This window comes from Hippocampus comes, unplaced genomic scaffold (assembly GCF_001891065.2).
Source record: "Hippocampus comes isolate QL1 unplaced genomic scaffold, H_comes_QL1_v1.1 scaffold7, whole genome shotgun sequence".
NCBI classification, from domain to species: Eukaryota; Metazoa; Chordata; class Actinopteri; order Syngnathiformes; family Syngnathidae; genus Hippocampus; species Hippocampus comes.
Genome location: NW_017842060.1, coordinates 8,207,142 through 8,230,323, shown reverse-complemented (window position 1 = coordinate 8,230,323; position 23,182 = coordinate 8,207,142). Strand labels below are relative to the sequence as shown.

The window sequence follows — 23,182 nt, the reverse complement described above, 5'->3', positions numbered from 1 at the left end:
AAGTATTATAAATAAAAATAAAAAAAACACACACACACACACACACACACACACACACACACACACACACACACACACACACACACACACACCATACATACATACATACATACATATACAGTATATAATTACATATAATTATATATTATTATATATTGAGTGTGATTGGCTGGCAACCAGTTCCGGGCGTGTTCCAGCATGCCCGTGACCCTTATGAAGATAAGTGGATCAGAAAATGGATGGATGGATGGATTATATATTGACTATATTATTATAGCTAACCTTAAAAGAAGACAGTTGCATTCGCATTGAATTCCATTGAAATCTTTTTTTAGCAAGTCTCTCTTGTACCGTATAATCGCATAGATGTCTGTGTTCATGTGGGTGCCAAAGCAATACTGACAATTTTTTTTTTTTTTAATGTACTCCCCATTGTCATATTTTTAGCAGAAACATAATCACGCATGAACTATAGGCGTGTGTGCAGCAGGCTGATTGCAATCCAATCGAGTCTACTACTGACCATCCGTAGTGTGCATCAAGCTGCGTGTGTGTTATTAATTTTTTTTTTTTTAATGTACTCCCCATTGTCATATTTTTAGCAGAAACATAATCACGCATGAACTATAGGCGTGTGTGCAGCAGGCTGATTGCAATCCAATCGAGTCTACTACTGACCATCCGTAGTGTGCATCAAGCTGCGTGTGTGTTATTAAGTGTGTGTTGTGGTGGTAATGGGGGCGGGAGGGGCAGAGGGCTTGGTGTTAGTATTGTGGGTGGTGGGGGGGCGGTGGAGGTTTCTTATCTGTAGGCCACAGGCAGCTTTTGAGGCTCTTATCAGCAGCCACCACATTGTAGCAGCACATCCTCTTGTCCAGCAGGGAGCGGAAAACTCTTCTCGCAACAGGGACCCCCCCCCACCACCACCACACACACACACACACACCACCACCACCCCCGACACACACACAACCAACATCACCTCCATACCGACCAGCTTCTCTCTCTCTCTTTCGTTCTCTCCCCCCCCACGACTGTGTCCAAGCATTCCGAATGCAAGCCAGTCACAGCATTGTGTCGTCTTGCAGACAGACAGACAGAAAGTCAGAAAGTCGGCCCTGAGCGAGAGACTTGAAGGATAACAGCGGTGTCAACATCATCTCCATATGCGCTTTCACTCTTCCTTTGCTCTCATTTGACAGCACAAAAGCATTGTCTTCCTCCACTTCTGGATCTACATGATTTTCATTGATTCCTCTTTTTTTAAATATTTTTGGTACCTTTTCCAAAAGAAAGAATTTGAGTGGCGCCTCAAGCAATTTTGGCTCCAAAGACAGAACGTAAACTTTGATGACGAGATCCTACACAAGCCTCGATGCTTTTTTTGACACAATTCTGGACTCTGAAGCCACATGGAGGCCATCGTGTGCATGTGAGTATTATTTTTGTTCATGTCCATTGCTTTGCATGTTTATTCGATCACGTCATAACGAGCATATAGCATCATGAAGTGTTTTATGCTGCCTTTTCAATATTACGATTCTTAACATTTTACCATTTTAAGCAGGAATGGGGAATTTCAAACTGATTTGACCTGTTCTTTTTTTTTCTCCTTTTTTAATACAAATTTGAGCTGGCTTACTAGGTTAGACGAACAAATCACAACTTTATCAAGAACAAGAGTCACCCGCAAAGAAAGAAAAAAATCTGTTCTAAAATGCAAGTATTGTCAATATAATTTTGGACATTTAAAAAAAAAATTTCAAATTTACAGCATCATTTTAATGTTTATTTTTTTTTGTAAATCAATTGAAAAAAAAACATGAATGATTGTACATAGAATTGTATTAACCATTACGGAAACAACAATTTGGTAACGATCTATGTTGTTCTTTTATGGCAGCTCTGTCTACTCGGTAGTGGTCTCAAAAATGTGTTCAGCGCAGGACAAATATTTTACTGTCGGTCAAAATTTGCAGCAGGTTATTGTAATTGATAAAATATAAATAAACATGATCAATACTTAATCAGGTGTCTGTATTGTGACAAGTGCATTATTTACTTGACATTTGTCTACTATAAACACAAAGGGAATTAATTTTAAACTACAATAATTATTTTGCACAGGTATTTGTTTATTTTGGCAGATTTAAAACTTGTACATAATTACTTAAATTGCCATTTTATGATCATCAAACTGCATCCATGCCTCTCATTTTATGATTTTGTTCGCAAATAGTCATCAACCAAAACATTTAGTTTTATTTACACAAATTAAATTATTGCTGTATGTGCTGTTGTGTATGCAAACAGGAGGAAAGACATAAGTCGAAGGTAACTATCATTCAAAGAAATCTTTCCATTTTCAAACTGGTCTGACACTGCTACTTTAAATGAAATACTCTATGCATATATTAAAAAAAAAAATCAATGTAATCCTTTGAAAATGCGTCGGAACAAAATGTTCCTATGAAATGAATTTGTGTTGTTGCTTTTATTTAATCTCACACAACAAGCTCGGCAAACCGTGCATCATTGTGAAAGAGGGAACCGTCCCGAATAAAAGTCGTGACCATTAAGTGACAAGAAAACAGGAACAAGTGCGATTGCAAAACCTACAAGCTGATGGTGACTCACGAACTACACCTACACCATGTCAGCCTTTTGCACTGCAGCACTTCAGTTTAAACAACAATTGTCTTCGCTACAACCGCGTTCGTATATTATGCGAATGATCAGCATTCTCCTTCGCGGCATTCCTTTGTGTCCAACGCCTGACATACCGCGTGTAGAGCCTTCTCTAAATGTATACGCCAACTATACACTAAATCCCACGTGTGTTTCTTCTTTTGTTTCCCAGAAGCTTTGATATGCATCCAATCTTCACCGGCCGGGGGAATATTTTGAACGCTTAAAAGGATTTTGACTCACATCCTCCCAACACGCACACACACACACACACACACGGACACACACAGACAAACTCATTTGAGGCATCTGAGAATTCTCAATGCAGGATGTGTTTTAAGGACAAATACAGACATTCACTTTGGGTCATATTGCGCCCAAAACTCCATTAAAGGTCACTTGCTCGTTGTAAAACTCGCCTCAAAAGAACAATTCCAGTTATGTGCAATTCAAAACGGCGGTATAAATCCACCTTTTGAAAGAATACAACTTTTGTGGAGAGCAGCAATTGCGAACCACTGTGAGATCATTTGTTCACGACAAATAATGTACTTTTCTTCCTCTAGCTATGCTAGCGACATATGGTGACAAGCCAAACAATTGAATGCTCCGCCGCCAGATGGTACAATGAACCTGCCCATATTCACCTGTTGCCATTCATATGTCAACGAAATAGGGTTCAAATAAAGAGGACCTCATTTCACAATGAGGAAAGTTGTGAGTAAATTGAGACAAGATCTTTTTTTTTTTCAGTATATATACTTTTTGTGAAATTTTGGATTTGGTGGTGTTCTGTGAGATTTTTCTATTTTAAAATATGTACCATGTCCCAGTAATAGCGGGAAGGCACTGGTGTATGACTATGTGACACTTCGAGTCTTATGGTAAAAATGCTACTTGCTATGTGAAGTGAGGTAGTGTAAAAAGTTTTCTTTTTTTTTTTTAAATCAATAATAGCAACTGCAGGAAAGCGTAAATGCATTGTGTTAGTCGTCATCATATATAGGGGGAGCAACAACACGCACACACAAAATAGGTGCACCATGATGGAGAGGACAAACTCAGAGCCACACGCCTCCCCGCACTCCCTCCCCAGCTCCTCGCCGCCATCGTGCGCTTCCGAGGACAAAGATGTCCTCGAACACACCGAGACGACCGTATCGACCGATCCGTGCATCGAGCCCGTCGTCATGGAGACGGAGGAACATCAAAGAGGACCGGCAATCAGCGGCTCCCCCACTAAGTCGCCAACACTTGCCTCCCCACCGCCACTCCTGCCGGTCAAGACTAATCTGGGCCCACTCCCACCCCCAACAACATCATCATCACTTCCTTCGCACATTCCCGTCATCAGCCTGGCCCACAGCAAGCCACCTCTCGCCATCCCCAACCCACCGCTGACCGCCCTGCACCCGATTCCCAAAAGGCCTCCTCACCTGGAGCTGCGACACACTCAGCTGGCCTGCCTGCCCGTCAGCGGATCCGGAGGCTCGTCAGGGCCTGGGGTCCGAGGTGGTCCATCGGTGTTGGCTCAGACGTACCTGCAGCCTGCTCATCCATTCTTCTCCAGGTGAGGGACACACCTAAAAGAATTCGTGTTTCCACAAAAGCACACACAAATAGTCACGAAAAGCCTACTAGAACAACGGAACTTTATTTGGGTTCGTCAGTAGCTGACTCACATTTAACATGAGTTTGAATGTGGTCGGTTAATCACGAACGGTCATATCCCAGTTATGGGAGGGTGTGCACACTTATGCAACCACTGTAAAGCGGGCTAACCACTGATCCACCACGCCAACCAAAAGTAGTGTTGGTATTATTGAGCAAAATGATTATTCAGCTTATTTTTTTTATTTTATTTTCCATTTTGTAATCATATTTTCTAATAATAGGCATCCTATCTCACTTTAAGACTTCACTCATGCAAAGTCTGTGTCATTAAATGCGACAAGAAAAAAAGCTCCTCGTTATCCAAGCCCTCCAACTGTGCATCTCATCCTGACTCCACCCCCCGCCAAAAAAAAAAAAAAAAAAAAAAAAAAAAAGATTTTCTGTCGTAGCAGCAGTAGAATTGTGCACATGATCTCCCTGTATGACTTCTCCGTCTGTCCTGGAAGCTCGTCCCTGTCTGGTGCGTTAGCACGGCAGGAGGCAGTCCTCCATCGCACCCTCCTGAGGTGCAATCATCCACTAAGTGACCTTTATTAGACTGGCCTCAAACTCTCCACGCACTCCCAATCAATGAAGCCTCCAAACAAACAGCTTCTGGCTCGCCGAACAACATCCACCTCGCTCTTGTTTGTACTGCCTGCATGGTGTTTACCTTTTTTATTCTCTTCCTTCAGCTCTTTCTTGGCCACCTCTGGCGGAAGCTACGGTGTCATCGCCAGCGGCAGAGTGAGGAGAAAACCTTCCTCACACTTTGAGATGGAGATTAATGATGGTGAGCAAAAAAATGCATTTTATAATATGAGATTAGAATTTAAAAAAAAATATATAAATATCACTTTTTTTTTTGGTCAAAAAATGACTTGATAGTAGCACAGGATAGAAATGATCTGTAAAAAACGCAACCACGTCTGCTCCCATTTTGTGTCAATTTAATTGATATTTAAGATCTCCACGCCCGAGGAAATACAACCAAAAAGGTGTGTGACTTGATAAGGGTGTCAATCTTTTGTTGTGCATCCGCCTCACACTGACCTGTGATGTCCAAGACGCACCTTATATTAAATGTCCGTTATTTTAGACAGATTATTTTAAAATTTGCATTCATGTCAAATTTTTAATCCTGCACTTACACTTTAAATGAATTGCGGCAGAGTATCAAACGCCCTGAGAATACCGCATTCATTTGAAAATGGCAGAAAAGTCACGGGGAACTAAATTTTCCCCCCCCGAGATGTGGGGGTTGCCACAGAGTGTCATGTGGTCATCATGGCCACCATGTCGCTCCACCCTGCTTACATTCACACCAAGGAGAATATTTCCAGTCTTCAATTAACTGAACATACATGTTCTGAGAACGTTGGAGGAGAGAAACATTCAAGAAAACATACGGAAATAGGTAGCGCAGGGACCCGGTGGTTAGCATGTCTTTTTTACGGTTCTGAGATCCACTGAAATCCGTTCCATCGACACAAAAATATTGTGCTTTGGGTTGTGTGATAGAGTTAAGGGACCACTTTACAGTAAAAAAACATTAATACAGTACAATGAAACAATTGAAATACTGGAGTTACTAAAAAGAATGTACGACAATTTTATGGGTTTTAAATTCCCCAAATGAAGGTTAAAAATAGTTATTTTCCCATACCGATGAAGAATTTTCAAAAATCATGCTCTAGTATTGTGCACTCTGAGTAAATTGAGTAAAATACTTTTTTTTCATTACTTTGCTTTTAATTTTTTTTTAAAGTCACTTACAAACCAAAGAGCTAATGTTATACTCAATTATATTGAGTTGCCTTGTGGATGAAATGCACCAAATTTTAAAAAAAAGCTGCCTCGTCTTGCCTAAGGTTCCCAATAAAGTGCTAATCTCAACATGGCTCTGTGTCAAGGACAATGTTTGGTTCAAGTGAATGTTTTTGGGGGGGTTTTGTGTGCAGCGGGTCCTCCTCAGAAAATTGCCCGCCGCGTCTTCACCAACACCCGCGAGCGTTGGCGGCAGCAGAACGTGAACGGCGCCTTCTCGGAGCTGAGGAAGCTCATCCCCACGCATCCACTGGACAAAAAGCTTAGCAAGAACGAGATCCTCCGACTGGCCGTCAAGTACATCAACTTCCTGGTCACCTTGCTGGACGACCAGGCCCAGCACGGGATCGGGCACTCGGACTCGGATGGGGAGGAGGCACGCAAGATGGACTCGTCTGGCCTGGACAACAAACTGGAGCCTCTCTTTCCGTGTGACACCCCTCCTCCATCCCAAGGTGCCTCGCCACCTTCAACTTGCCCCGCGGTGACGAGGACCCACCACAGCAATCGAGACCCTGCCGATTCGGCCATCCCGCTCGTGACCTCGCCGACGAGCTCGAGTTGCGACAGCGACGTAAACAGCGAGGAGAGCTTCGGGGCAAAGGCCTCTGTGGTGACGCGTGGCGTTCTGGCCAAGGTCAAGGGTCAGATAAGAATGGTGACAGCTGCAAATGATGAGCGGTGACCACAAAAGGAAGCCAGGGGGTGGAAATGCCACAGGATGGGTTAGAACTGAGCCGACACAAAAGAGAGATGCTCGTTCTGTCGCTGTGCTCTCACATTAGAAGACTTTGATGTCATGTTGTTGGTTGTGTCTCTTTTTATTTTATTTTTTTTAGTAAAGTACACACTTTGTGCGGTTGCATCATTCATTCCTTATCATGTTTCATCCAAAGAAAGAAATCTAAAGGGGTGTCCATGTTGTCACTCTTTTCTGTCTGACTGAATCAACCTGAAGCAGTACCTGTTTTATCATAAGCACACCTAAAATGAACAACCGTGAAAAAAAAAAAAAATATATATATATATATATATATATATATGGCCATGAGTGCTGGGAAGAAGTTTTTTTAACACCAAAAATGATTGGGAAAATGGTGATAAACCGCCAATGTGTTTTCCATGGAAAACGGGGGTTGGCTGCCCAAAAATTAAAAAAAAAAACCCCAAACAAATACAAAATATTGAAAAACATGAAAATATTGTAAAAAAAATTCTGTGAATCTGCGGATGCTGAACCACAAGTATGTGGGCATCCAGTGTACACGCTCCATATGGGAAATTGACCTTTTAGTTGCTTGTTTTGACATTTTTGGTTCTCTGGAATCTGGAGTAGCAACTCACCCATCAAGTATTACACAACCAAATCAGAAACCAATGTTGCCTACACTTGGTTTCTCTACTTGTGACTTTTGCAGGGATCAGATATTTTATTTTCTACCACGCATAGCTGATTACACAGACCTATCATCACGTCATGGCCATAAGGTAAGCAGAGCTGCAGCGTTGTGAGATTCACGATTCGTATAATTTGTGTTCTGCTCTGAATACCGGTGCATAAACATACTATATAAGGCTAAAGGGCAGCGATCAGTAGCACAGCCACCACAGTTCGAAAAACGAGCGCAAAAGCTTCTGCTAGAATGAAAACAAATCAGAAAAAGCCCGCGGGAACAGCTGAAACGATTGTGGTGGTTATGCAGAGTCAACCACAGACAACCAGGTGTGAACGATTCCACTGCCTGGGTGAAGGAGAATACTCACAGGCATATATTGAAGATGACTAACATAAAAAAGGGTTTCCTTTACGAATATGAGCTGTTTTTGTTATTATTATTAGAGTAGTACAGTAGTAGTACTAGTAGCAGCAGCAGCAGTAGAACTAGCAGTAGGTATCAGAAAGAAAAATCCTGCCATGTTCCTGATTATGACAAAATGTGAGCGTTTAATCTTTTTACGTTTGTTTTGATCTTTTCCACCAAATTTTGTGGTAGGATTTAGTTTTGAAAAGCCCCAGCGCCAATTTGGAGGTCATATTTCTATCTTGGTTACCTCAATTGTTTTTTTTTTTCTTCAAAGGACAATTTCCTTCTCAATTCTTTTAAAAGACAGGCTATGTGCTGATGACAACAGACGAATAACGTGAGTCATAAACAGCAGGTAAACAAAAGCTATGCGCTGTGACACCCCAAAGCCGGATGTTGCCATTCGCTGACATTATGTTGTGACAATGGCAAGCATGGGAAAAAGACCTTTATCGTAATCCCATTATGTTTTTCATGGGTACAGTATTTTTATTTTTTTTTTATGGTCTGTTCTACGTGCACACATTCGTGCGTGTGTGTGTGTGTGTGTGTGTGTGTGTGTGTGTGTGTGTGTGTTCTGGTGGTGTTTGACAACCAGCAAGGATTTATGTAACCACAGCAACTGTAAATGTGTGGTAACGTGTAAATCTGTAGGATGTGGTTCAAGACGGATTTTAGTGTATTGGGCAGGGCTGTTCATTAGCTTCCTAGTGGGGGGTGGCTTGATACATATCGGATATGTTTGGGCGTTAGGGTGGCGACTGCATGGAAGTTGGGAGGTGGGGGGGGGGGGGAACGGTCCCAGGCTGTTTCTGGGAAGCCCCCTGCACCAACATTTTGGACCACAGAACAGGAAGTTTGCACAATATTTCACTGACACCCCAAAACCACATTGACTGGGCTGGGGTCTTGAAATATTTATTGCTTTGCATTTTATTTTTTTAAATCCTCTCAAAAATTGGGTAGTTAAAATTGATTTGTTATATGAAATATATGACTACATATAAATACTGTAACATGTACACATATACAGTATAAATACATACTGTATATGTAAATTTAAAAATCATACTTATTTTTTCCTATTTTTTAATTGAATTTATCTCAATAAGTAGTTATAATTATTATTTGAATAATTAGATATCAAATTGGTCAATTGATGACATGTTTCATTACAAATAAAATGAAAAAATTAAAACTCTTTAATTGCAGTTAATATAACACGATTTAAATTATGTAATTATTATTTTTAATGGGAATATGTTATTTTATTCAAATAGACGACTTTATAAGCATTACATATGCAGTAACTTTTTCTTTTTAACCGATTCCACAAATGATCTCCACATTTGTCCATTTCCAAGACCAAATCGATAACAAATAAGGGTGAATGTTCAGTTTGTGTGCGTGTATGTTTACCTCGCCTCATGGAGGCCAGACAGGGTGAAGTCGGCCAGCCTGACTCTCTGAGATAAAAATGTCAGCACCTCCACCCCTCTACCTCCAGAAAAACGAAGACCTGAACCTGTACACACAAAATATGAGCAGACCAAACTGTATATAAATTTTACAACTAACATTGAAATCAGATTATGTCATGAACTAATTTACTTAAATCCAAATGACGTTATCGTGTGCACCCACTTGACAAAATAAAATGGAGTAAATTGAAGATGTTTCAACCTTGCTCAATCATGTGTGACGTGAAGAAATTAAAGCCAGGAATAATTAATATCAGTCTACAAAGAGTGTAGTATCAAATATTTTATTTCCACGGTAATCATGCACAGAAATACATTAAACATTGACATTTCATTCAAATCTATTGCACGCAGCTAGACATGAATTGTGTAGAGCCCAAACATGTCAATCCAGGAACACCATAACTCCTTCCTTCACATCCAAGTGATTATTGGAATTATTGAAGAAATGTGTTGAAACAGCAGTTAATCTTATCAAACGAGTAGTGAGCCAGACTTTCACTTTGTAGAATGTGTGCAATGCCATGTGGTGAGAGATCAGGACCGGTAAGGTCTTATTTTTGCAAGCCTAAGCACTACCAAAACTGCTGACCTACATTTACATTCTCAATTCCACAAAATTGTGTTGATGTATTCCCAAAAAGTAATGTCTTCATTTCATAGCGTTCCTCCTCCCTGCACTGCTCCCAGGACATGCCTGTCGAAGTTTCATGGTTTTTGGCCAATCAGATTTCAGCCTCTGTTGCCATGTCCAATCAAATCTGCCCAAGGTATCCACAATCACCACTGTTGTTTAGTGTTTCTTGAACCAATCAGATTTGAAATTCATCTTCACGGGGCCAGGGCGCTGGCCCTCAATGATATCGTCTTTTTCCTTTCTCTGATTGGCTTGTCAGAGAAAAACTTAGATTTAATTTATACATTTAATAATCAGCATCGGGTGAATATGTTTTGAAGGATTTTATTTTTTTTTGACAGTCCATGTCTTGTCATGATATTCAAGAAATATTGATTCTGAACTGCTCCAAATTATTTATGGTACTTTTATGAATTGCCATTAATTGGAAGTGTTACGAGGTGGATTAAGTTGGCTAAATCCCCACTGAAGGTCGCAAATGCACAGCTCGCCATTGATGCAATTTGCTCCAGTCGACACTTCATCCCATTAGTCCTTCATTCCCTTTTCATGACTTTCTCTCCTTGTTTGACCAGTGAATCCACCGTGTCGTTCACTCGTCTTTCAATGTTACTCGCGGCCTTCTCCGGCACGCTTTTCTTGCCAAACTTTCGCCTGCCCACCTCGGTGGCTGCAGAACCGATGACGGCCCCCGCGGCTCCGCCGATGGCCCCCGCCAAAAACACCCCCAGCGCCAACCCCAGCAATGCGCCCACGATGACGACCTTTGGCACCTTTTTGGCATTGGCCACCATTTTCTGCCACACGGAGCTCTCGCTAACCATTTTGGCGCCCGCTTTGGCTCCAGAGCCCATCTTTTCCCACACCGGACTCTGGGCCACCTTTTTTGCTCCGGCACCGAGTCCGGCTCCGAGGCGCACTGAACCGTCAGCCACCAGTTTGGCACCGGACTTGGCCCCGGAACCAACCTTTTCCCACACGGGACTCTGGGCCACGGCTTTCGCTCCGCTTCCGATCCCCGATCCGACACGCATGGAGCCGTCTGCCACGACTTTGGCTCCGGAGCCGACCCAGGTCGAGCCGTCTACCACCACTTTGGGTAGTCTGTCTCCCACGAGCTTGGAGACGTGTCCGGCTTGAGCGCCCACCTTCCCCCACACAGGACTGTTGGCCACCGTCTTCTGTACGTTCTGCGCTCCGCTCCCAACCGAGCCCCATACCGGACTGCCCATCACCTTCTTAGCTCCGTCGCTGACCCACACCGAGCTGTCAGACAACAGTTTGGGCAGCAACTTGGCGTTGGACTGCACTTTCTCCATCACGGACTGGAACACTGAAGGTGACATGTTGGCCACTGTCGTAATCGGTGGGAGGCTCTCAATGTTCATGGTGCTGACGCTCCTCTCGGCCTCGGTTCGCGCTTTCTCAACCTCTTCCTCTCTCACTTCCTCTTCGGCCTCAGCCACGGTCTGCATGTAAGGGTAGAGGGGGCGCCTCTCGCCCCAAAACTGCTCTCCAAGGCGTTCTTCTTCCTGCTTCTGCCGTCTCCTCTCCCTCGCGATCTCAGCCTGTATCTCCCTCACTCGGTTCTCGGCCTCTTGGAAAGCGGGACTGGAATAACACTGCCCCCCTGCCTCGGCCGCTATCTGCTCCACCTTCTCCAGGAGCTCCTCCACACTTCCGCCATAACCGTCTCTCTCCAGGATGTGGAACCTGTCCCCGCATTTCTCCACCAATTTTAACAAATCATCACGCTGACCCGCGATGTACGCCTCGACACTGTCGCTGCCGGCCTTTCCGCTCTTCCTCAGAAGATCGGCGTGTGTAAAGAGGACCAGTGTGTGATTCCCGACAGCATTCGGCCCAAAGACAGTCTCCAGAGCACAGAGTGATTGTAGCTCCAACTTGGCCGGCTGGTCCATTGGGACGCAGAGAAGGAAGGCGTGGGGACCAGGACTGGACAGGGCCACGCAGGAGGAGATGAGAGCTCGCACCTCATCTGGAGTACGCTCTGAGTGGAACCAGTCTGGGGTGTCCACTACTGCCACCTGCGGGAAGGGAGGAGAATGGAGCCAGATGTAAACAAATGTAGACAACTCTCATGATTATAGATGTATATTGTGAGAGGATAAGTTAGAATACTTGGTTTGGAAACAACGATTTGTTTACCGTCAACACAGGGATCAGTTCGGTGTTAGCTCTGTTGAGCACAGGTGTCAAACTCGTGGCCAAGGGGACAAATCTGGCCTGTCTCTTCATTTTATGTGGCCCGCGGAAGCAAATCTTGTATACAGTATCAGCTTCCACGATTCTTGCTAAAATCTCGACCAAAATTTCTAAATGTCATATGTACAAATAATAATATTGCAAGAGATTTTTGTTCGCAAGCCCCTTTTTATGGTAATTTAAATAAGAGCGTGAGATGAATAAATATGTATTGGATCGTAAAGCTGAACAAACTACTGTATGACCCTTCGACGGCTGGCTCGTGACAATACATCACGATATTTCCGTCTTATTCATTCCTCTTTTTGCTCTTTCTCAACATATTAAACCATTTTTTGTTTGGTATTATAAAGTGCGTTTAAAGGCCTTAAAAATAATCCCCATAAACGCTATCAAAACACGGCGAGGGAGTATTTTAATAGCGTATTGTATTGTATTTCTGTGTCGTGGTTATTATTTATTGCTAGGGTGGTCTGGAACGTGACCCCCAGCGGTGACGTTGTAAGTTAAACAGTACTCAGAGATCATGAATTTCCACAAAGAACAAAATTCAAATAAAAATAGTACTGGCCCTTCTTCCAGCGACCACTGCTTTCATCTTGGCGCACTCCTCAGTGATGGCGACCAGACTGTCAGGCCTGGATTCAAACACATCCCGCCCTAGGATGGCGTTGCCAGCCGCACTTTTTCCCGCTCCGGATCGTCCGATCAATACCAGACGTAGCTCCGGAGAGGATGGCGAGCTTACGGAGGTTGTGGCAGGGTACGGGTCGAAGTTCGTTGTGGAGGGTTCATAAACGAAGGCCGGGTGTTCGGGGGAGGAGGTGGGGGAGTCCTCTGGGGAATTCTCCTCAAAGCTGTTGATTCTGTGATGAACTAAGAGATGACAGATGGTTTAATAAGCAACTCATCAATGTAAACATCACGAAGCAGTGGTCAAGAGTGTGTCTCACGAGTGGAAACAACTTGAGCTGAGGTTGTTCCATCCATCATTTGTGAGAGTCTGGCTCCATCTAGAGGACAAAGAGGAATCAGTCGTCATCTCTCAAGCAGCCAGCAACAGTTGCTCAATAGGACAAAGTGACATTAGGTGTGCTACATACTAATGGGAGCGCTAAAATATTCTTAGAGCATGTCCAACTTCTGACGTTCCAGGGAAGATTTAAGAAATAACAAGGCTGACAACCTCTGTGAGTGTGTTGTTGAAGTGCATTCAAGTTCTGAAAAGTGTTGAAAATCAGTGGTTGGTAACATCACAATCCATTTTAAAATAGAGCCATCAGTGACTTTTCAACCACCGGCCTATGCTTGCAATTTTAATGCAGAACAGCCTAAGATCGTTGCTGATTGACGGAGCAAATTGCTGATTATATTCACTTTACAAATTACACAGTATGCAGACTGAATTCCAATTGAAACAATGTTGTTATTCTGATGTGTCTACATCGATGTACTTTTGCCTGCCTTAACTTTTCAACTTTCCAGTTTTCTTGAGTGCATTAAGAAAGTCGAAACCGAAAACAAATCCTGGGTTAATTTTTAGTGGGCTACCGATCTCATCCATTTCCTAGAACGGTCGACTTAGTCGGATTGCAAACTTGAATTTGCTTGAGAAGCGCAGTACACTCTGAAGTGGTTGCCAAGCGAATTGCAGGGGTTGCTGATTGTCTCAGTAAAATGTTCATCCGCTATTCTATTGAGTGTCAAACAGTCGCACATTTTCTTGGGTTTCTGAGAAGTTATCACAACAAATGTTTGTTGTATTTTGGATCATGAATTGATATGTGTATAGTACATATGTAATTGTGAGACCGATACATGATAAACAGTAAAATAGGGGTGCCCATGTTTTACGTGTCAGCTCATCAGCAAACTTTGCAGAGGCCTGACAATGATTCTGATCCTTTGAATCAGGTGAGGGAAACATGTACAACAGGCAGGACAGGCTCTAAATAAATTAAGTTAATGTGATGATAGTAGGAGAAGATCCGGTTTATTAGCCGTTGACCTGCATTGAGTCTGTAAGAGCGCCTCTCCTGCTGATCATCATTCCGGCCCGACTGCCACCCTCCTGGTGTTGAAGCCGCCAGACTGGAGTGAAGCGCCTCAGACACTCCCTCATTGATACTGTCAATCTCGATTTCTCTCCTCCTCTCCCAGGCATCTCTGTGCGAATCCACTTCCTCGACACTCCTCAGTGTGTCTACGTTGGACGGGTAGCCGGATGCCAGAGCTTCCCTTTTCTCTTCCTTTTGCAGTCGGAAACTTTCAATCAGCTCTCTCTTCCGCTGCTGCACGCGCTCTTCCATCTCCCTCTCCTCTTTTGTTTTGAGGCAGAACACCCCACTTTTGCTCACCATGTCCTCCACCTATTACGCAGAATCGCATAAAAGATAATCCCGTATTTTATTGAGGGAAAGGCCCACACACCACAGTGAAAAGTCGCATTCACTCTCGTCCAAATTTCAAGTGTCAGTCTAGCTTAGAGTCAATATGATAAACCGCCGGTCGAGACTAATGAGTGTTGATGTACAGCAGGGGTCACCAACCTTTTTGAAAATGAAAGATGTAGCTCTCAGTTTGGTTATTTCTTAATGTGAAGAGCTACCAGTGTGATACGCATTCCAGAAATTACAATTTTTCTCTGATGACCTTTAATGATGTTATTATGAATAATTAATGACACTGATCATGTTCATGAGTTCTCAAAACAATAATGTTTTGAAAAAGGTAGGAAACATAAGTATCGTACAACACTTTCTATAAATCTCTATGGGGCCTTACGTTTTCAAAGGATCACATCGACAACATTCCTGGGAAGTTACAGTTCATCATCCCTGTTGAGCTATTTTCAGAACAGGCCCGTGCGCTACTCATGTGGTAGTTACGTGGCACCGTGTTTGTGACCTCTGACGGACAGTATGCGGAAGTGTAGCTTGGGCTCTTTATACCGTCAACGATTTGCTTTTTTCTTTATCTTCACCATCACATCCTATACCAGCTAGCCAACACTTTAGAGCAGCGGATGAATTCATGATGGTAAAATTGATAAACACTCTCTCACTCTCCTTGCGGCACTCTCACTCCCTCACTCCTCCTCCTCTGTCTCCTACCTTGCCCAGAAGCTCTCGAACCTGCGTACGGTCCCGCGGCTGACGGTTATTGATGACATGGTAGCGCCCCCCACAAAGCCCAATCATTTGCCTCAGGCCGGGATTCTCCTTCAGAAGGTATTCCTACAGAAAAAGACAGAAGAAGATTCCATTTGCATCAAGACCACTGCAATCTCTTTTCAAAAGCAACCTTGTCACGGAACGTAACTGGACTACTTTTTGGGTCTTGGAGACGCTACGATACCATTATTAGCCTTGTGGAATACTTGTGTCAACTGACACTTACTGCTCTCATTCATGCCGTTTTCACTGACGAAGAGAGGGATCAATTACATCACGTTTATTATGCATTGCAAGATGCAGAAAGTTGTTTCCATGCCAACAAATGACTCCGCTTCCAATTTCAGATGAAGATATAATGCAAATGTTAACATTTTTACCCTTGAGCTATTAAAACATAATTCATCACATTGGCCTTCCAGTACTGTACCTGCCACAATAAATAAGAATATCATGGGCAATTATTTCGGTAACTTCATTCAAAAAGTGAAACTATTCTAAACAAAAGGCCAACTCCTACATCAAAAGTATTTTTCCATTGTGTCGTATTTAATATTCTATGTTCTTGAGATGGTGAATTTTGGGGTTTCTGTTGGCTGTGAACTAAATAATTAAAAAAAAATAAATAATTTAAATACCGGTAAACTTTTTTTTGAGCTTTCCACAATATTCAGATGCATTAAGTTGCACTTGTGTACAGCATATCATTTATGGTACATGCACGCTAGTAATTACTTGAGGGAAAAGATCTTAAAAGCAACCTCAAATGTTTTCAGCGGTTACAAATTAGATAATCGAGTCATGTGTCTGACTGCTTCATTTCAATATGAGCCCTTTGAACACTGCCTGCCTAAAATCAACAGAAGAGAGCCTCCAGACAGTCTTCCCTTCAAAGTGCACATTGGTACTCACCTCCGCAGTTCTTCCAATGAGATAATCGCCACAGGTCAGCAGCACCATGGTGTGCTCCAGTATTTCTTTTCCAAACACTTGCTGCAGCTGCGTAGGCACTTGGCCGTCCATCTAGTCAGAAGCACAAGAACGATAGGCAGCAGAGTGGTCACTCCCCAAAAGTGTTTTTCCTCACCGTGAGGAGCAACAAAGGAAATTCTAATGTGTGATTTTTAATAAAAACATTTGCATGACATCAATATTTGAATCAGCAATCAAAATAAAATATGTAAATGTAACGAGGAACTAACAAAAGAAAAAGAACAAATTACATCCACTTTCAACAATACTGTAAAACTTAGGAAGTCTTAAATGTAAACAATCTATTTGATTTATTCAAGTACAGCGCATGTATTACTGTGATTATAAACATTTACATTTTCTACAAGCTATAATCTCTATAAATATAGAATACATTTAATAAGAAAAATAATCTATATGTACATAGTGTAAGATAAAACAAAAGCACGCTGAGTCCAAACATTTACACTGCTAAAATGTAGATGACACACCAAATTACAACCTGATCCAACGTTTAATATTCAGCATATTAGAATTCAATTGAGGAATGTGTGAAATGTGGAGTCTGAGTTTGAAAACTAGTTTGAGATGACAGCTTCTGACCCACCAGTATATGAACAAATTTGACAAATTGTCACTTCATATTTCCAACTTTCAATTCAATTGATGTTTGGTAATATATTGATACACAAACCGTATGCAGATGGAGTCACACAATCACAGAGCATGTGTTTTTTGGGGTGGTAATTTGTGTTTCCGATGCATTTGAAATCAATCAGCAAAATTAAATTTGGGATTTGATTTTTTTTTAAAAAAAAAGGAGCATTGTCATCATTATCATGTATGGACGGTGTTCAAAATTGAATGGGAATATCCTTGCAAACTCAAACAAACAAACAAAAGAAAAAACAAAGTCCTCCTTGGTGGAGATGAACATAGAACCAACCTCTGTGAACTGGCTGACAGGCACCAGCAGCAGAACGGCATGAGGACCGGGCGCCAGCAGGGTCATGGCTCGCTCAGTCTCCTTCTTCACGCCCTCGTCCATTTCCATACCGTTCCAGTACCACCTGGGGGCCTCCACCAGGGTCACCATCCTGCCCTCGGCGAAGTCCTTGCGCAGCTGGATGCTCCGGGGCGTCGCCGTGGACATGTCCGTCAGCTGGCTCAGGATGGTGTCGGCCGACGACGTCTTGCCGCATCCGATGTTGCCCAGCAGCACCAGCCTCAGCTCCGGGTACGTCGAGTCGAAGTGCTGCATGTGCATACTCATGGCTGGAGGAAAAGAGCAAACAGGGCTGACTTGGAGCTCCGCCAAAGGTGTGTTCAGCGGCAATTTCTGGCATGTGCATTATGTTTGGCTGCACAGGGTGACAAAAATTGAAACAAAATTTGAAAATACGGCGTAATCTTGGTTTTCGAACAATTCGATTATTCGTTTTTTTTTTTCTTTAATAAAAATTACCTCGGGTTACACCCTATTTTCAGTCATGTTTTGCACCGCATAAACATCATTGGCAGTGTGCTTCAGGTATCTGTTTTTTGTTTTTGCCTAAAATTGCCACAACATCCCACACAATAGCTGTGCTGCATTGTGGGATGCCATTCAAAATATGACTGCCACTTGGTACATTTAGCTTGTTATGGCTGAACACTTACCTTAATTTAACACTCAAAACCGCCCAATGTTTGTTAAGACGTGCCTCAAAAGTCACATAAATCCTGAGGGTCAAACGGTCTTATTTGATGCGATGCAAGATAGCATGAAACCTCAAAAGACTGCACTTGTGTTCAGCTCGAGTTTCAAAGGTCTTTGTGTGTGACACTTCAGCCCTTTCATTGAACCTACTGCGCATGTTTTTGGAATGTGGGTGCAAGTCAGAGTACCTAGGAAAACCCATGCCAGATTTGCGGTGATTCAAACACATAACATTTCAAATGTGAGGCCAAAGTGCTTCCATCACAGTTTCCTATGGTAACAGTTTTTAAATCCAAACAAATTTGTGATTTATCAGTCTTGTTTTTGTGTGGACACAGTTCTACTGTCGCATTTTTGTACAGATGAGTCATTTACGGCAGTTAAATCTTCGATGATGTTATGAACAGGTACATCTCAACCAAACCTTGATGATCCAGTCTTATTTATGACTTTCTCTTTCATGCGTGAGTTTATATGGACAGCCAGTCATTTTATTTTTTTTCCCTGCTGCATTCTTTGTTGTTGTTCTTTTCTTTTTCTTTTTTTATTCGCTTCATATGTGCAACACCTTGCCAGTCCTGCCTGACCGCATTCTACTGCATTCAAATTCATTTTTTTTGACTGGTGCAAATGCACGGAAAATGTTACAAAATGATCCATAATGAACGCACAATTTAATACAAGCTTCACACAACATTTCCAAAGTCAGGCGCATTGTGCATTCTCAAGCTTGACCCGGTACGGAATAACAAATATAAAGTCGACAAATCGTAGCTTGACATTTACCACATCAGACGCAAAGTATTATAATTGTCCCCCCAACAAACTTTTCATCCTGCCAGCCATTTGTTGTGAGAGAAATTCTTGTCCCAACAGATCCACACCACATGACCTATACAACAATCTCAAGCAACCCGGATTGAAAAGCTTAACGAATGAGCTTCAGACACAGCCTTACGAGTAAAAAAAAAAAAAAAAAAAAATCAAAGGTAACTCACTTAAATGTGAGCTCTTGAAGGCAGCTTTCGATGTTATCGTCTTCTCACTTGAAGCCGCTGGTGCATAAGTGTGTGTCTCATCCACACCAGTTCGGTGTGTGTCGACTCCCAGGTAACGGCTTGCATAATACAGGAGTCACACATTTGCTGTCTTACCACTCCCCAAGTGGAGGGGATGCATTAGGACGTTTTCGTGCGGATAACAGGTTCCACAGTCTGCAGGCTGTTTGGCATTCCTTGACAAGGCGCAGGCGGGAGGCGTATCCCAGGGCACTTTCACCACACCCAGAAAACACAAAACCACCTGCATGGCTATTTTTAATTGCTCCTGCCGAATATTTGTTTGAATGTCAACATGGGAATGTTTTGATTTGTACTATAGACATCTGAGCGATATCCAACAGAAATATATACTGAAAATTGAGAGAGTTTCACGAAGGGGTGTGTTGATGTTAGCACAATGTGTGCTGTACTTTCTCACCAGTGTTGTAGCCTTAAGCCTGTTAAGGCCTGTGGATGTTGGACTGATTACAACACTCAGCAAACTAGAAAATGTCACATACGGTAATGTAACTGTCATGAGTAGTATTTATCGACAATTAAAAACCAAATGCGCTTGTGCGCATAGTCAAGTTTGAACTGAGGCCGCAGATAGTTGGTACGAGCAGAACAAGAACTTAATCTATTTAGTATTTACATCTCAAAAAGAGTCCTATATGCATCTGACACAAAGGTCACCCGATGCAGTGGATGTCAATTTTCAGAAAACTAATTACTGTAATTGTACCCGAAAAGACTCACACTTCACACTTACGGAGAATTTTGAATCTTCAATGAACCATGGGGAATTTGTGAGGAAAACCCACGAAGGAAAGAATATGCAACCCCCACATAGGAGGGTCAGAGCAGAGATCCAAACTCAGGACCTCCTGACTGAGAGGCCTGTGCAAACAGCAACTCCATTGTGCTTCCTTATCACATCGCCCCAAAAATTAGAAATAAATAATAATAATGATCAAGCAATTGAAGCACCAATATAGTGAATTTAATTGACATAGTGGTGTATAACATAAATATATATTTTTGAAATAAAAATCGTGCAACCTAACGGTGGTCATAAAGTGAGAGTCATTCATTACATACAAAAATGAAGTTGTCTGAGTGGATTCATTCAAAAACCCGGCATTATATAGGCGATGTTTTCCAGAGCAGAACCCTTTAAAACAACGAATACAAATAAAAGGCTTTGACAATAGCACATGTGCTACACTGTCTGTGTTGCACACCACTTACCGGCGTGTTCTCTGTGCAGCTCTGCAGCTCTGCTATAAGTGAGGTGAGGCACATGAGTGGAGCAAGTGCACACAGCAGAGAGTCCAAGAGAAGAAGCAGGCTTCTCGACACACACACTGGTCTCTGTGAACACAAAACAGACCGCTTATCCTGTTAAAGGTCGCGGGGCGCTGCAGTTTATCCGAGCTGACTTTGGACGAAAGACTGACTACAAACTGGACTGGTAGCCACTCAATCACACGGCGGATGCCGAGACCAGGGTCAGAACAGTTTTAGATTTTTCATAACAGTTTGTTTTTATTTTGTGATGACTTTTTTTTTTTAGTTCAGTTCGTCTCAATTTCTTTTCAGAGGAGTTTTTTAAAAAAAATTATTTTTAACTTAATTACTGTTTAGTATTATTTTTTTGTCTCACACACGCACACACAAGAGGAGTATTTGTCGATTGCAGAAAAAAAGTCACCAACTATTGTGCAATAAAGTAAACTACAATTCTCATATGACTATTTGACGTTCCTTCTTCTGTGCAGACATACAGCAAAGCACAAACCGAAATAAATACATTTAAAATGAACTTCAAACGCTCATATATGACATTATTTGACCTTCACTGCGTTTTATGAACTGAAAATCCAGTTTCAGTTTGAATTTTTTAAAAGCATTTTCATATTTATTTTCTTTCATTTACAATTTTTTCCCTTCAATTTTAGTGTTATTGTTAGTTTTCATAAACTATAAAAACCTTGTCAGAGACAGACAAATGATCACACTCACGTATACCGTAGTCAGCAAGTTGGAACTGAATCTACGCAGCCCTCACAGAAGTCAGGCAAGTGAAATTGTTAAACCAGTGACAAGGTACACACATACTATACCCCCCTCAATCAGGATGTACAGTACTCACGTTTGTCCCCTGAGTAGTCAGCAAGTTGGAACTGAATCCACGCGGCCTTCACAGAAGTCAGGCAAGTGAAATTGTTAAACAAATGACAAGGTACACACATACTATATCCCCCTCAGTCAGGATGTACAGTACTCACGTTTGTCCCCTTCAGGAGGTGTCCAATCAGCAACAAGGCTTCTCCGAGGAGGTGTAGATGAGCAGCAGCACTAACAGGAACAGAGGAGGCAGGTCTTGTAGATTCCATTGCGTCCCATACTGAGCCCATGGGTTCGCACATACACGCAACGGGACCAACTATGTCCCTTGTGGGCCTGGGCACAGCAGGACTCAGCGTGGTGCTGACGGTCATTGAGATGGCCGTCGCTGAACCAGGAGCAGTCATGAAGAGGTGAGGCCTGCAGTCTGCCTCGTTGTGCTTTTCATTGGTAAAGTCCATTTCAGAACTGCCACGTTCCTGAGCATGAAACAGTTTGAACAAAACGAGAAAAATGACGAATGAGAATTAGATGAACAATACTGCCCTCTAGTGTACAACATGATTGAAAATTTGAATCTCTGACTGTCGACATTTATTATTTCTCCAATGTTTGACAGTATTCTATGTCATGCATAACCATGAAATGACATAAAGCAAACGCGAACGGGTCACAGTCCAAATGTCTACCGAAAGTTAACTGCACGAGCCCATGTTGCAGGGGGGACAAACTCACTTTGTAAGGCATGGTGGTGTTATTTTCCTCCACACACAACTGTGCTTCTTCACAGTCGTTCATGTTCCCGTAAGAATGTTGGTCAGCTCCTCTGGGTTCATTCATCTTGGACAAACAGGCCGAGGAATACAAGTCAAACGGCACATACTGTAATTGCAGCCATTTTTAAAGCAAGAGTTTTGACGTTTACTAATGTGTCCTTTGAATGTGCCTGAAGGAAAATAGGGTCCGAGATACACTGGGTCAAGTTCACGGTCAACTGCCCTTGTGCCTGAATAAAAATGAAGGGGGCGGGGTGCGGATATTTCGAAAAGAGGGTGTGAGAAGCAACTTTATTCGTCTTAAGTGTGTAGTTATATTGCACTGTTTTAAAGTCGTTATTCATAATTGTATTTAAAGGTTAAAAAGACACCCACAGTTCAAGAAAGAAGGGGGGGGGGGAAGAAAACGCTGACTAACGTTTAGCGCTTGGCTTTCTGCTGAGTCAGGTTAGGCACTCACCCTGCGTAGGCTGATCAGAGGTCAGTTACTAGTCTTAAAAACAAGAGTGACTTCAGATTGAGTCATAGTCTTCCTGTGAGTGTTTTATTTTTTTATGTGTAAAAGAGTGCCAGTGTTTGAGCAAAGCATGTCAATAAATAACGAATAGCAATGCTTGCAGCGGGTGGGCAATCTTTAGTCAAGTAACATACAGCACATTTGACAATAAAGTTGTACTTGACTTGAAGTACTTAAAGGTGCAGTGACTGTATTTTAATTAAATGAGCTGAAACCCTTCAGCGGTGTTCACTGCACATACACTCTCAGTAGTATATTAACCTTAATTGCACAATATTTGTTATCGCCTTTCGATAACGTGGCTTTCCTTTTTATTTATGTTCCCTTAGTTTATATTGCTGTCTTGTTTTACTTGTCTGCCAACATAGAAAAAAACCCAAACGACAAGGAACAGGAATAGAGAGTAAAAAAGAAAAAAGAAAACTTACATTATATGTAAAATGTGTTTAAAAGCGTGTGCTCTCAATTGTTCTGATACATGAATCCATTTATGCACAAAGAGACTCGATCACTTTGTTTAATGGTGCATATTTGTAGTTATTTGCAAATTAATGTTGC

General features: G+C 42.2%; 2 protein-coding genes across 2 annotated transcripts; one reads left to right on the top strand and one right to left on the bottom strand.

The window, feature by feature from the left end:
* The first annotated feature begins 1,023 nt into the window (after positions 1-1,023).
* lyl1 (LYL1 basic helix-loop-helix family member) lies at positions 1,024-7,081 on the top strand. The gene is made up of 4 exons (XM_019861845.1): positions 1,024-1,432; positions 2,861-4,258; positions 5,037-5,134; positions 6,303-7,081. Exons 2-4 carry the CDS (start codon positions 3,732-3,734, stop codon positions 6,851-6,853), a joined length of 1,176 nt encoding a protein of 391 aa, XP_019717404.1. The 5' UTR covers positions 1,024-1,432; positions 2,861-3,731; the 3' UTR covers positions 6,854-7,081.
* Positions 7,082-9,719: 2,638 nt separating this feature from the next.
* On the bottom strand, positions 9,720-19,432 carry LOC109511090 (uncharacterized). The gene is made up of 8 exons (XM_019861833.1): positions 19,160-19,432; positions 17,409-17,737; positions 16,403-16,513; positions 15,431-15,553; positions 14,326-14,686; positions 13,271-13,330; positions 12,889-13,193; positions 9,720-12,139 (listed from the first exon to the last, which is right to left on the bottom strand). The coding sequence occupies exons 2-8, from the start codon at positions 17,733-17,735 to the stop codon at positions 10,628-10,630; spliced, it is 2,799 nt and encodes a 932-aa protein (XP_019717392.1). The 5' UTR covers positions 17,736-17,737; positions 19,160-19,432; the 3' UTR covers positions 9,720-10,627.
* Positions 19,433-23,182: the final 3,750 nt, after the last annotated feature.

Bases quoted from the DNA above. Each gene is read 5' to 3' on its own strand.
- LOC109511090 (XM_019861833.1), bottom strand. From the start codon at position 17,735: ATGAGTATGCACATGCAGCACTTCGACTCGACGTACCCGGAGCTGAGG. The intron at 16,514-17,408 runs GTTGGTTCTATG...GCTTCTGACTAG, and splicing joins CTGTCAGCCAGTTCACAGAG to ATGGACGGCCAAGTGCCTAC. The intron at 14,687-15,430 runs GTAGGAGACAGA...TCTGCGTAATAG, and splicing joins TTCGAGAGCTTCTGGGCAAG to GTGGAGGACATGGTGAGCAA.
- lyl1 (XM_019861845.1), top strand. From the start codon at position 3,732: ATGATGGAGAGGACAAACTCAGAGCCACACGCCTCCCCGCACTCCCTC. The intron at 4,259-5,036 runs GTGAGGGACACA...CTCTTCCTTCAG, and splicing joins GCTCATCCATTCTTCTCCAG to CTCTTTCTTGGCCACCTCTG. The intron at 5,135-6,302 runs GTGAGCAAAAAA...TTTTGTGTGCAG, and splicing joins TGAGATGGAGATTAATGATG to CGGGTCCTCCTCAGAAAATT.